The 13,119-nt window shown below is 44.3% G+C and overlaps 1 protein-coding gene across 2 annotated transcripts in view; it reads right to left on the reverse strand.

Annotated features, from left to right (window-relative positions):
- The window catches only part of LOC311494133 (uncharacterized protein), a 40,309-nt gene that overhangs the window by 10,100 nt on the left and 17,090 nt on the right, over positions 1 to 13,119 (reverse strand). Inside the window, exons 2-6 of one of the 2 annotated variants that reach the window (XM_084553028.1) lie at positions 3,349 to 3,548; positions 1,546 to 1,600; positions 1,260 to 1,350; positions 682 to 1,118; positions 180 to 344 (exon numbers count right to left, since the gene is read on the reverse strand). In XM_084553028.1, coding sequence (XP_084409154.1) covers positions 180 to 344; positions 682 to 1,118; positions 1,260 to 1,350; positions 1,546 to 1,600; positions 3,349 to 3,467 — 867 coding nt within the window. In that variant the 5' untranslated portion in view covers positions 3,468 to 3,548. Of the gene's footprint in view, positions 1 to 179; positions 345 to 681; positions 1,119 to 1,259; positions 1,351 to 1,545; positions 1,601 to 3,348; positions 3,567 to 13,119 lie in introns of those variants that run through there. The other variant, XM_084553029.1, reaches the window with a different exon arrangement.

The following is a 13,119-nucleotide window of genomic DNA, read 5'->3' on the forward strand; positions in this document are numbered from 1 at the left end:
TATATTCCATCAAATCAAGCCAAAAAAAAAACTAGTTTATCCTTTACAAGCTTATCCTAGACTGTCTCAGAAAAGATCGTAGTAGCTAGTCGTTTAACAGAATCAACATGGGGAGCATCGTCACTTTACCTTAACATCGTTACTGCCTTAATAATTTTTATAAACGTATTTGCAGTTACCTTTCTAAACTTCCGTATGGAAGCGTACTCGGCTCCGGACGGATCCTGAATGGCCAGAGAAGTGACAGAAGACATAGGGGACCTGTTGACACCGCTGGCCCCGTTACCTCTTCCTGTCATCAGTCCATTGAGGGTGCCGTTCCCTCTGCCGTTCCCTCTGCCTCCCTGTGAGAAAAAAAACAATAACAGAAACAGACAAAGTTTTGGATTGAAATGTCGGCATGTCCCAGTTTACTGTCACAAATCCCAAAAAAAACACAAGAAATCAATGACGCAGAGCACTCTGAACAAGGCTCAACCAGCATCTTTTAACTCTACAGTTCCTCCCAATAATGGATATCAGATACAGGCAAATTAAGTGCTCTATTGTCTACTTCGCTAACCTTTTTTACTTTTTTCAACATGTATAGTGAACTGTTTTTGCTGTGTGCAGAACAGAACAGCATGTGTATAACCGTCTCTGTGTGTATATATATTACTTAACGTCTGCGTGTCTACGTACATTCCCGTTTCCATTGCGAGCTCCGTTGGCGTGAGCTGGGGGGCTCTGTGCAGCCCTGACCGTAGCAGGAGTGTTGGCCGATGTGGTCGGTGGGACAGCGGGCGCCTTGGGGCCCGCCTCGCTGTCTCGGACCCCTACACTTTCGTACAAGCCGTCGTCCAGATAGTGGGTAGGGGTGGGGTTTTTGCGGAGGCCGACCTCGGTGTAAGTGTGGTCTCTGGCTTCCCCTCCACCTCCACCACCTCCGCCTCCTCCGCCTCCTCCTCCTCCTCCTCCCCCATCTCCTCCTGTTTCACCTCCTCCCCCCTGGCCAGATCCCTGGGGGCTGGTGGGAATCTGGGGGAGCTGGCGTATGTGAGAGGGTCTCAGGTCTGTTTGGGAGCGCCGACTGTGGAGGAGGAGGAGGTCCATGCTGGCTGGACGGCTCTTACTAACAGCTGAACAGAGAGAAGGAGGAGGAAGGAGGGAAAGAAAGAAAGAAAGAAAGAAACCGATGGAGGGGTCAGGAATGATACAATGTAAAGGCTCAGTGTAGTAGATCAATTATTGTCACATACGAAGTGTTAGTCATCACTTACAGTTTCCATTGCAGGGAAAGCGATTAATCTCATGCAGCCTGGTGTCAGATTTACTCATGGAGTTCAGTTTTGGATGGCGAAGTGTACCCTGCTGTCACACGCATATGGACTTGTTAATACAGGGATAAAACATGCAAACACATGCATGTGCACCTGTATACACAAACGGCTACCGGGGGAGGAGGGAGAGGAGCAGAAGTAGACGGAGACAGGGGAGGGAAGGAGGGAGGGAGGAAAAGGGAGTCAAAAAATAAATAAATAAATGAAAATGAAAAGCGCGTCTCACCATATTTACAGATGTCCCCTTCTCTCCGGCTGGGGGGTGCTTGCTCTTGCTTTTTCTGACACAACATCAAAGCGAGGAAGGTCAGCAGAAGCCGGTGGACGAAAAGAGAACACACACACACACTTAGAGCAGATAGATACGATCAGCATCCAGCTCTAGTTAAGGCACAAAAGTCCTTGGTTGATAACAAGAGCCCAGTCAAACTGTGAATGGAGCGTGACTCAGGTCTTTTTTTTTTTTCCCCCAGTGCCAAGCATGACCTTCACTGCTTTTCTTTTAAAGATAAGACCGAGCGCACTCACAGTTATTACTTCTGCAGTTTTGCTTCATGCCAATTCTCCTACAATTTTCCCTCACTATCCTCTGGTATCAGTTTTGTGAAATGCATGCATCTGGAGCAGTGTTACGCATCGCCGTGGATCCCTGGAGATGGCTGTAGCTGTAGGAAACAGTTGATATGGTGAGAGAGTGACGAGATAGAGTAAGAAGACAAAAGCGCCTAGCTGCAGGTGTGAATGTGAGAACTGCTCTACCCCCACGTCTCTCCTCTCACTTCGGAGGATGAGGACCTGCTCCGTCGCATATGATGCGCGATCTCACTGCCGTGCTGCAAAACACGCCGTAGCAATAAATAGTATTTCTAATTTGCGAACACGCGAAAGGAGTCACACGGCATCTTATTTATGAGAGTTGCTTGAAACTGAACTTAAACGCTTATTATGTGAGTTACTGGAGCTGGATATTGTCTCCTCTAGCCGGCTGGAACTCCTTTGTACAAACATATGGGCGTCATAGCCCAAGGGAACCATGAGAGGGTGAGGAGAGCTCCCCTTGGAGATTTTCATAATAACACGGCACAGGAGGGGGTTTAAGGTAAAAAATGACACGAAGGCACAAAGTAATTTCAGAATGGCTCCAATTATTTTGTAATTTTCGGGCCAAGATTGTACAACATATTTGTTGCAATCCTTAGGAACTGAAAGGAAAGCGGTGCAGCTGTGTATTCTTAAATCAATAGAAGGGAATCAATAGTGGTAGGATTGGTATTTGGACACGACAGAGCGGATTTAAACTCTTGAACTAGAGAACACAGCACGGCAACATTAGCAACATCTATCGGGTGTTGGGGGGAGCAGGGGGGGCTTACATATTATTCTTTAGATTTTAGCAGTATAGTGTGGTTTTATTTCCATGTCATAAGCTGGCTTGACATTTCTCTACATCCTTATCTGTGTATCCCATGGCAACAAAGCCACAGTGCAGCCTCTGATTGGTCCCCGAAGGTTCTGAAAAAAAAAAAGAAAAAAAAAAGGCATAGGCTGTTCCATTGCTCCTGCCTGGCTCTGAGTCTGATCCTTTTTATTTAAACCGCGGGGTGTCCCACTGCTTTTGCCTCGCCGAGGAGTTTGCTTGCTTGTGCGCGGAGTGACGTAAGGCTGCTCCGACTCTGGCCTGTCTCCTCAGTGTCCTGTAAACATCATTTCATCTGATCTGACACTCGCAGCCATTAACATTCATTACTGCCACTCCGCTCAGAGCGGGGGATAAAAGGGACGGAGAGGACGGATGGAGGGAAGGGTATGGAGGGGAGGAGAAGAGTTCAGAAGAAGTGGAGACACATAAAAGAAGGAGTGGATGATGAGAGTGATCTCCGAGGGTATGGAAAGCCGGCAGCAGAGATGATAAAACTCTGGCTGATCTCTCTCTCTCTCTCTCTCTCTCTCTCCTTCTCTCTTTTTTTTTTTTTAAATCTCATTCTGTACCCTACTTTTTTCCACATTTCAAGTCACATAACCGTCTTACCGTTGGCAGCCAACGCAGACAAGGACAATGAGTATGGTGACCACAAAGGCGGATGCTGCTGCGATGGCTCCCAGGAGCAGCAGGTTTTTGTACTGAGGTTTTCCTTCACTCCCATCCATGGCACCCAGTCTGTCTTGCTCCCTCCCTCGACTTTCACTCGAGCTCAAACTCTACCAGTCAGACCGTCTGCTCAGGAAAACCTGCAAAGATACAGGAAAGGAAAAAGATACCACATATGAGTGACATGCGAGATAAGAAGAAGGTGAAGAAATGCTGCATAGAGTGAGGTGAGCGATACTGTGTGTGTGTGTGCGCGTGCGTGTGTGTGTGTTTGTGCGCCTTTGGTTTGCCTCTGGCTTTTTGTCACTGTCTCTTTCTGACATATCAGTTTCTATTTTTGACTCACTGGAATAATGCACAGAAAATAGAACACCTTACAAGGCAGCCGGTACGAGCATGCCAAAAACAGGTTTCATCACATTCTTTCTCTTTGCTGTTAAAAAAAGATCAAATGATGCCTTAACATTCATTTGACTAGCCAGAGAGATTCTTGTGTTAGTTTAACAGAAAAAAAAACAAAAAAAAAACGAACTCAACTGAGCTCCCCTGAGTAGTGCCTCAGAGACGGAAGGACCAGACTCAGTGCTGCTACACTTCATTTTGCCCGGGAGAACACTCTCCTTCTCCAATCAGTGGCGGCTTGAAACACTGACGACATGATTTTTTAATCTTTCAAGCGGCGGCGCATATTGCTGTAAATGTTTTACTACACACAAGGCGGCAATTTCACCTCAAGTCCCTTTACCTTTCTGGTGCACAAGGGTAAATAAGCCCTCCACAGCCACCCACAAACATACTCAGTTCTCATTTACTCATTTACTGTCAGACAAAATTATCCCATGCTGCTCCTACACTAGCTGGATCAGTTTAGACAGATCTGCATGAATCACGCATTACTTCTTGCATGTTATTTCAATCTGTATTTCATGTATGTTCCTCGATACACTAAACTAAAATCCAATTGCAGATTGGAGCACACTGGTATATTTTGGAGGAGCAGCGTGATTCAGTGGCATCTCGCAGTTTCCAGGAATGCAGGATAATATATGGTGAACATCACTCCAACGTAAGTGACTGGTTTGTCTGCTCTGGGCTACCGTAGCGGTGCAGATGTTGCACCGCCGACATGGAGGGATCCATGGAGGAGGACCTGCTCACCATGAAGATATGAATGTCTTACTCTGAGCTAGCAATAGAAACCCCACAACAATTTGTAGTTACAGGTGACTCATCAAGACATAATAATGGTTCATACATTCAATTTCTGCATCACACACACTGGTCCTTTAAATAATGGAATTCAATTTTTTGTCTGCACTTTTAAACTACCGAACATGCTAATTCAAAGTGGGCATTTACATTTAAAAAAACAAACAAAAAACAAATACTGTTAAACCATGATGTTTTTTTACAACCTAGACCTTATTTCTGGCATAAAATACGATTGTTTACTCACCCATATAACGTTGGTATCATTTGGAGTCGTTCGGACGATATTTAGCTCCACTGGAGCGCCGCGTACATCCATATAGTGGGAGTGACTGGGGCACCGAAACACAGCCTCTAAATAACGCATTATCTGCCGTGAAACTTGTTAATTTCACCAATATTTTGTTAAGATACACTAATGCTATTCCCTGTTGAGTCAGGAGTTACCTGTTATCATCATCCGGGGTCTGTAGATTGACCTACTAACCTGTGACCTGGATCTCTGAGAGCCGTGTGGACCCGTGACGGTCGGCTAGTTTACCTGTAATTTGCTACTGCTAGTTTTTTGCAACATGGCTGAATATTTTCTCTGATTCTGAGGTTGTGGACAACGACTTTGTTTATGATGAATATCCTTATTGTTTTGAGCCAGGGTATACGGATGAGGGGCTCGTTGAAAGGAGGATGCGGAGGCAGAGAGAGGAACAGCTGGCCAAAGAACAACTGACCGCTGCACGTCCGCGAATGGATAGTAACTGGTGGTGTTCTTGTGGACAATGTTCATCGATGACAACAGAGGAATGCCTCTCAACGGGTTATAAATGGGGAATAGCACTAGCGTATCATAAAAAAATATTGGTGAAATGAACGAGTTTCGCGGCAGATAATGCGTTATTTAGAGGCTACCTTTCGGTGCCCCAGTCACTCCCACTATATGGATATACACAGCGCTCCACTGGATGTAAATATCGACTACAAATGACACCAAAGTTATATGGTATAAACCATCATATTTTATGTCAGAAATAAGGTCCAGGTTGTAAAAAACGGTAATTCCCCTTTAAGGAAAACGAAATGCAAATGCACAGCACGTATTACTTTGTTATATTACAGTACATGGAGGAACAGGAATCAGAGTTAGTGGTCATGTTGTTTAGCGTTGGTGGCAGCATTTCCTCAAACCAAACCTATTTGGTCAGTCAGGCCAACATTACACTCTTTAGTCTAAATGGGTCATATTTAAAAACTAATAAAAAAATAATCTGTCAGTCATAATCCGTTTATAGCATCATTTAAACTCCCAAACTAGTTTGTATGGTGCAACCAGTTTTCTTTTACTGAAACACAGACCTCCTCTAAGAGGACTTTTAAGTTTATACGGTGAAAAATGAGATGAACACAAGACGGTGAAACCTTCCTACAAGATGTCACTCGAGAAAAGAGTACGCTCCTAATTACCGCCCTGTCAGCAGAAAGTATTTGGAATTGGGATCAGCTGTCAATACCTGCCCTCGCTGCTCTGCACAATTCCCAGAGGCCCAACAACAACAACACACACACACACACACACACACACACACAGGGACACATGTGCTACATGTGCTATGCATCCCTCCGGAAACACAGACAATGCCAGCAGTGAGGGTAAAGTATTAGATTATGAAAGAGAATGAACAGCGTGGATTTAAATGACAAAGCAAGCAAAATGTAGGACAAGGAGGACACGGTAATGTGTGTACAATTCTATATGTTGTGTGTGAGAGGGACAGATGCTGGAATGTAACACCACAGAATCTCGCTGAGGGTTTCTGTTTCTTGGAGATAAAACTGCATCTTTTTTTTTTTTTTCTATGTCCTCTTTTCTTGGTCCCTCTCTCTCTCTCTCTCTCTCCCTCCCTCTCTCCCTTCCTCCAGATCTCCTCTCCTCCTCTCTCTGTCTGTCTGCCTGACCCTGCAGATATGTGAGGCGATGCACAGCGAATGAATTAGTAGAGCAGAGGCCTCAGACAGCCCTTTATGGAATAGACAGACAGGCAGGCAGGCAGGCAGGCAGGCAGGCAGGCAGGCAGAGTACATCACAGTGGAAAGAAGGGGAATGAGAGGGAGACAGTGAATGAAAGGGAAGGGTAAGAGAGAGGTGATCAGACACAGGGGAAACAGAGTGGGATGAAAGGAGGGAAAGGTGGGAGAAGATGCAAGAAGGAAGGAGAAATAGGGGAGCGCACTTGAAACGCGAGGGAGGAGTGAGGAGGGGAGGGCATGATAAACAGTGGGGGAGGGAGGAGAGAAAAGAGAGTGATGAAACTAGATGAAGATGAAGACAGTGAGAGAAATAGCGGGGAAGCCTGGGCGAATGTGCGAGGAGCGCGCGTCAGAGGGTGGTGGTGGTGGGGGGGGTCGATTGGCGGCAACGAGAAGGAGGTCATCGGCGGTCTGTTTCTGCTTGCGTTTTGTCGGCCCCCTTCTGAAATATTCAGAGGAGAAACACATACAAAGGGCGCATTTCTGAAGCTGCCAGGGGCGAACGCAACGGAAGACGGGCGCACATGTCTAGCAGCACACTAAACAGCGTGCGAAGCTCACAAGTGGTGAGCAAGACTCGGGAGGAGGAGAGGCAGTTTCTGCACGACGCACGACGCCCCTGCAGCATGCTCAACAGTGACACACAGTTAGGGTGCAAGAATGTTTATCCCGGCATCTGTCTTCATTTCAGAACATTACGGGTGGAACGATGACAGCGATAACAGCAGCATATTGAGAATGATGACAGCGGCGGTGATAGCCCTATTGACGCCTGCTGCCGGCGATCGCAATAAAGATGTCAGCAAGGGTGACGAGGACGAAGGGTGCCGCTGCTAATGCTGACGGTAATGATGGTGGTAATGAGGTCAAAGTGAGCGTTGCAAACACACGGCGAGGGGCGGATGCAAGCAGCAGAACTGGCAGAGCAGCAAGCAGGATGCAGCGGTGCAGCACAACCACAGGGTGGAAGGTTTCCTCTGAGATCACACGCGGCGCACACCAAAACACACGCACACACACACGCGCGGCACAGAACGCAAGATTTCTTGTGCTGCAGATCTAACAGCAGTCGTTGAATTACACAATCGCTCTGAAGGGGAAAGTCAAACCGATGTCACTGCTTAACCCCAGAATGTACAACAAATGGGGTCTAGCGGAGTCTGCAGACTTGTTATTTTGCGATATCCACTCAGCTAAAGCTAATTATAGATTCTCCCTTCAGTTGCTTAAAATAGATAGCTGAAAATCAGCTCATTTTTCTTGTGCACAAAATCTGTTTTTGAGACAAAGCAGTGTGCCCTTAATTTCTCAGCGCACTGCTTTAACGGAGCACAATTCAGTTTCTCTCAGATGTGCATTTATCGTATCCATCATCTGACAAAAGCAGCAATGATTTAACAGATCCTGATTTTTCTTTTTAATGCAAATTACTACATACTACGGTTTTTATGTGTTAACTGTTTAATTAGAGACTTACACGAACAACTAATTACCACAGAGCTATTTTATGAACAATGATTGCGACTATGAAAATATCTCGCCGGGATCCCTTTCATTTTAGCGTAATCCGATTCGGCTACGTCTCTGGGATGACTTTTACACATCTATTTACGTTGAGGATTACATCACGAGTTGTCATAAAATGTTAATGCTCTCGATGGTCGAGAAATGTCAGTTCAGCTTCCCGTGCAGGGTAGCTTTTACCGAAAGAGCAGAGCAGCAGAACAAAACCGACTTCAATACCAATGGGGCCAAATGCTGCACAAAGCATAAACTGGGCGGCTTTGGGGAGGCTGAGTATATAAAAGGTATATTAAGGTTGACCTCAGCATTTCACAGGTGATTCCCTGCAGTCATGTGGAATTAACGACGCTGCTCTTCTTATTTTTGTGCAGCAGACGGTTCCCTTACACCAATTCACTAGTTACTGTCACGTCTGATTGGCACGATTCATAAATAACACAGACGCATAATGGAGGTAAAAAAACAAATTAGGTTAATATGTCACGTCATGGTATTAATAGATAAACATAAAATAAAACAAATGCGTCTAGACTTGTTGGGTTTTCTCGAAGACCTTTCGCTCATTCTCCAAGTGGCTTCTTCAGCTCTGAATGACTGGTGGGGAGTTTAGGTTTTTATTAGGAACATCTGTGGGTGGTGCCCACCTGAAACTCATATGATAAAATTCCCCCGCCAGTCAGAACTGAAGAAGCCCCTCGGAATGTCTTCAAGAAAACCAAACGAGTTCAGTTGCCTTTGTTTAAGCATCAGTCTCTGGACATATTACGGTCAGTCGGGTTGATGGAGTCAAAATATCACCCTATTCTGTTTTCTAATCCTATTTATGAATGTATTTGAATTACTCCGCATCAAGTAATCCGTCACCAGTGCACATGAACACGTATTACACTATGCACCTGCACTATATTACCAGAACCTGTCTGCTCAGAATATGTTCGGCTAATAACAGCTACATATAGTTTTTGTTGCAAGTGAACTATAACTAGCTATGCAGAGGTTGCATATTTTTTTTGATTCGCTAAAACTTACATATCATTATGTGTAACTGGCAATCACAAGACCACTCATAAGTCATGGAAACTCCAGAATTTGCCTGAGAAACCTCAAAATACATCTGTGGGTTCTTTAGCTAAAAGCTAATAGGTCCAATTTGCCCACACACACACACACAGACTTAAATCAGTTAAAAAGTTGCGCCTGCCACAATTATTGCATAACCGCCAGATCGCAGTTACCTGAACAGACGGCGATCATTTCGCATAATCTTCAGAATCATTTCCAATCGCCTGCGTGAAAACAGCTGGATGAAACTAACCGACCATATTTCCATCACCGTCTCAACATGGCTTTCCAGCAGCACCTATGGGGGGGGGGGGGATTATTTTTATGTGTCGCAAACTGTTTGTCTCAAGGTGGCAAAACATAGCCGAAGATATACGCAGATGTTGAGAGACTAGCGTTTAATGAAGTGCTGCAAAAACAATTAACTGTAAAGAAAAAAATGGCAAGAGCGTCACGGTCCTGGCCGTGGTCCACAGCTAACCAACCAACCTACCTACCAATCTACTTCCTGTTTACATACCCTGTCAGCCTAACAAATAGTCGCTATGACAACTGTTGACAGTGAGGGGATATTTCCCAGAATGACATGTTGCCGTTTTCTCCCATTTTTTTTTCAGCAGCAAAAACACACTTTCATGCATTCTCCTCCGTACTACGCTGGTTCTCAGAGATGGATATCTCTCAACCTGAGCACATAAATGGAAACCATCTGCACAGCTAGATAATTTCTCTAATTGATCAGAGAAAGTTCTTTAATACAGATACATTGTGGATCAAGTTGATTTCGCTCAACGTACATCTTTTCAATATGTGCCGCAAACGGGTCAGCGCATCAGAAGGTCGGTGGATCTCTGATCTCTGAAATGTGCTCATATACATGTCTGCATGTTATTTTTAGAGTTTCCAGAGAAGTTTATTTTTATCTTTGATGTGGTCACATGATGTGGCTGTCTCTCTCTGCTTTTAAGTTCCCGCTAAATACCACAAACGTGCACGTATTTTTCCACAGTCACTAAGTAACTTATATGACCTTGCTCTCACCTGAGAGCGGCACATTTCTTCCAATTCAGCCTCGCACTTATCGGTTCGCTCTTCTTTGTATCTCCCGGCCAAAGCTTTGTGCACTTATCACATAAAGCCTCGTCCTCAAAAACCCCCTTTTCCTCGCCACACTGGATTAGAGCCCACATTCATGCAATTTTCGTAATTGTAGCCAGACATTCGCAAGGCTGATGCGTCCCTGTCATGATTCTTGGCACGGCATTCAGTCTCTGCCATCACATTAGGACACATCCAGCTAAGTGATTATTATCAACAGCAACAATGGAGTGAACCTCAGAGATAAGGAGATTGCTGTATGAATGTGTGCGTTTCTGTGTGATTGTGACGCTCTGCTCTCGCTCAGTAAACCAAGACATCCATTGAAGGCCAACGACATCCACCTGTAAAAACAGTCTGCCCTCTTAACGCCGCACCTTCGAATCAATTCATCACGCCATCTGAAGATCGGTCATCGACGCGCACGTAATCTTTCGATGGGTGGAAATAAATGGCGCCGTCGAAAAGGAGGAGGCGCGCGCGGAGGACGACGTGTCGCCCAAACATTGCGAGGCAAGTTCATCAGAGGCCTGTAGTACAGCACATTACAGCTGAGAGGAGACGAGAAACCACATCATGTCCGTGGCAATCTCCAGCCCCGCGGGACACCGCTGCACTGTGCATAACAACACGGAGCGATGGGGAGACAGAGCAGTGAAAAGGGAGAGAGAGGGAGGCAGAGAGACAGTTAGGGGTGCACGGCTTAACCCTCTGACATTTTTTGCCATAAGCTGCAGTGTCTATCTCTAAGCCTCACACGCTGAGAAATAAGACCTTGCACAGGTACTTGGAAATTCAGTTTGCAGTTTAATGCCTATCCCAGAGTGACCTGTTACAAGCGGTCACATAACAGACCAAGTGAACACAACCTGCTGAGCTATTTGTCCCGGACTAACGTTCTAATCCCATAATATTTAATATGATTTGGAGTCTGCTAAAAGCTTTTGCCAGCATCCCCCTCTTAATGAGTGAACGTATTAAGTGACAAGGGAAAGGGTTATCTAAATCACAGTGTTACTGTAAATATGATAACAGCTGTAATACTGTCTTGTCATTCTTATACTGCTGTACATTATTTGTGCACTTTGTGGTCCAGTGATGTCATATATTTATTACCAACCGACCCCAAGGACCAAAAGTATTTTTTTTTTTCTGTGTCCAAAGCTCATTACTATGTGACACAGATGTGTAATTATATTATGTTACTCCATAACAACTCAAATCACACAGTGTGGCATCGGGTGATGTGTTACCGTTGCCACTGCCAACACCAGTGTCATTTATTTTTAGTCAAGTCAACATACACCATCATCACACGCCTGTAAAAAATCACAAGAGCAGCAAATGTGTTCTAATCTGTTCAAAATTAGAAATCCAGGAAATATTTGAGTACTGAGGGACCTTTTGTAAAAACTAGATTTCCCAGGAATCTTGGAAAATTACAGAAAAGACATAAACTAAGCCTAATATTAAAATACATTTCACATGGAAATGAGAATGGGATTCATGAAGATAATAGTATAAGGTTGTAATGGCACTAAATATCGACTTAATGCATCACAGAACACCTTTTTTTCCATTTGATAAGTAGTAATAACATATTTTTTTTAGTGATCCTTCACATTGTGTTATATAATTTGTAGAGATGTAGTTTCCCAGTCGACCAGAGATAGAGACTGCTAGGAATCGGTTATTTAACGGCTGCAGAATGTTTGCTGAACTTTTACAGAGAAAATTGACACCGTGTCAAAGAAGTCGTTGCTGCGGTTGCGTTTTCTTAAAAAGCATGACCAAAAAGTGGAGAGTAAACTTTGCAAACTGCAGTTTGCAGTTCACTGATCAAAAGCCAACATGACACACTAGCAGACTAATTCGTCTGAGTCAGGAGGATCTGTCAAGTTTCATATTAAAGGTTTTTGGCTTTGAACAGAAGTACAGGCAGGTGCACGCAGGTCAGCTCTGGTCTGTTGTTACCATTTCAGCATAAAATAAGTAGATTAAAATGATCTAATATGCTGCAAATAACAGCGCTTTGGGTTTCTTTATAATTCATTTGGGCTAATATGGTTATCAGGTTTTAAACTGATAAGATGAAGAGTCGACCAAGATCTCCTTCGCTTGGCTTGCAGCTCTGCTAAATTATATTTAAGTAAATTATAGGTTGTCTCATAGGACTGCAGTCACTTGTATTGTGATTTGCTTTTGATTTTAAAACCCTCCATGTCTGTGAACTACATTTACATTTGTGATGACGACGGGTATGGAAAAAAAAAACATCACTTGGTTAGAGAACGTTCCACAGAAAAAAAAAAAAACATTTATAAAAGCCAGTCTCCTCTATTCTCAGCAGAGGACAGTTGGCAGCTCTACCCCGGTTGCTGTTGGGTATAAAGAACTGCGTGTTTTAGCTGTTCCACACCCGATCGAGTGCCTATGATGTCCTCAAACGGCAACCCTTGTGTTGTTTTATTTTGGGAGTTACACAGAATTTGACATTTCAGCTGTTTGCCTCATTGTCGCATGGCGAAATCTTTCCACCGTGATACAACAAAAGAAAATCCCAAAGGTTGCTCAACAGACTTCTTTGTTTCTTTTTAGTTGCGGGCTGGATGCGTGTGTGTGTGTTTTAACTGCTAAGTGCAGGATGTGCACAGCAGATAGCATCTCCCATAAATGGGTGTTAAATGATAAAGTGTGATAAATGAAACTGTTAGTGTACATAGCCTGAAACCCAATGCTGAATGGGAGCAGTTACTCTTCATGTGTATGTAAATTTAAGACCTAATGTGAAGCGCG

The sequence above is a fragment of the Chelon labrosus genome, assembly GCF_963514085.1.
Source record: "Chelon labrosus genome assembly, chromosome: 10".
Lineage (NCBI taxonomy): Eukaryota > Metazoa > Chordata > Actinopteri > Mugiliformes > Mugilidae > Chelon > Chelon labrosus.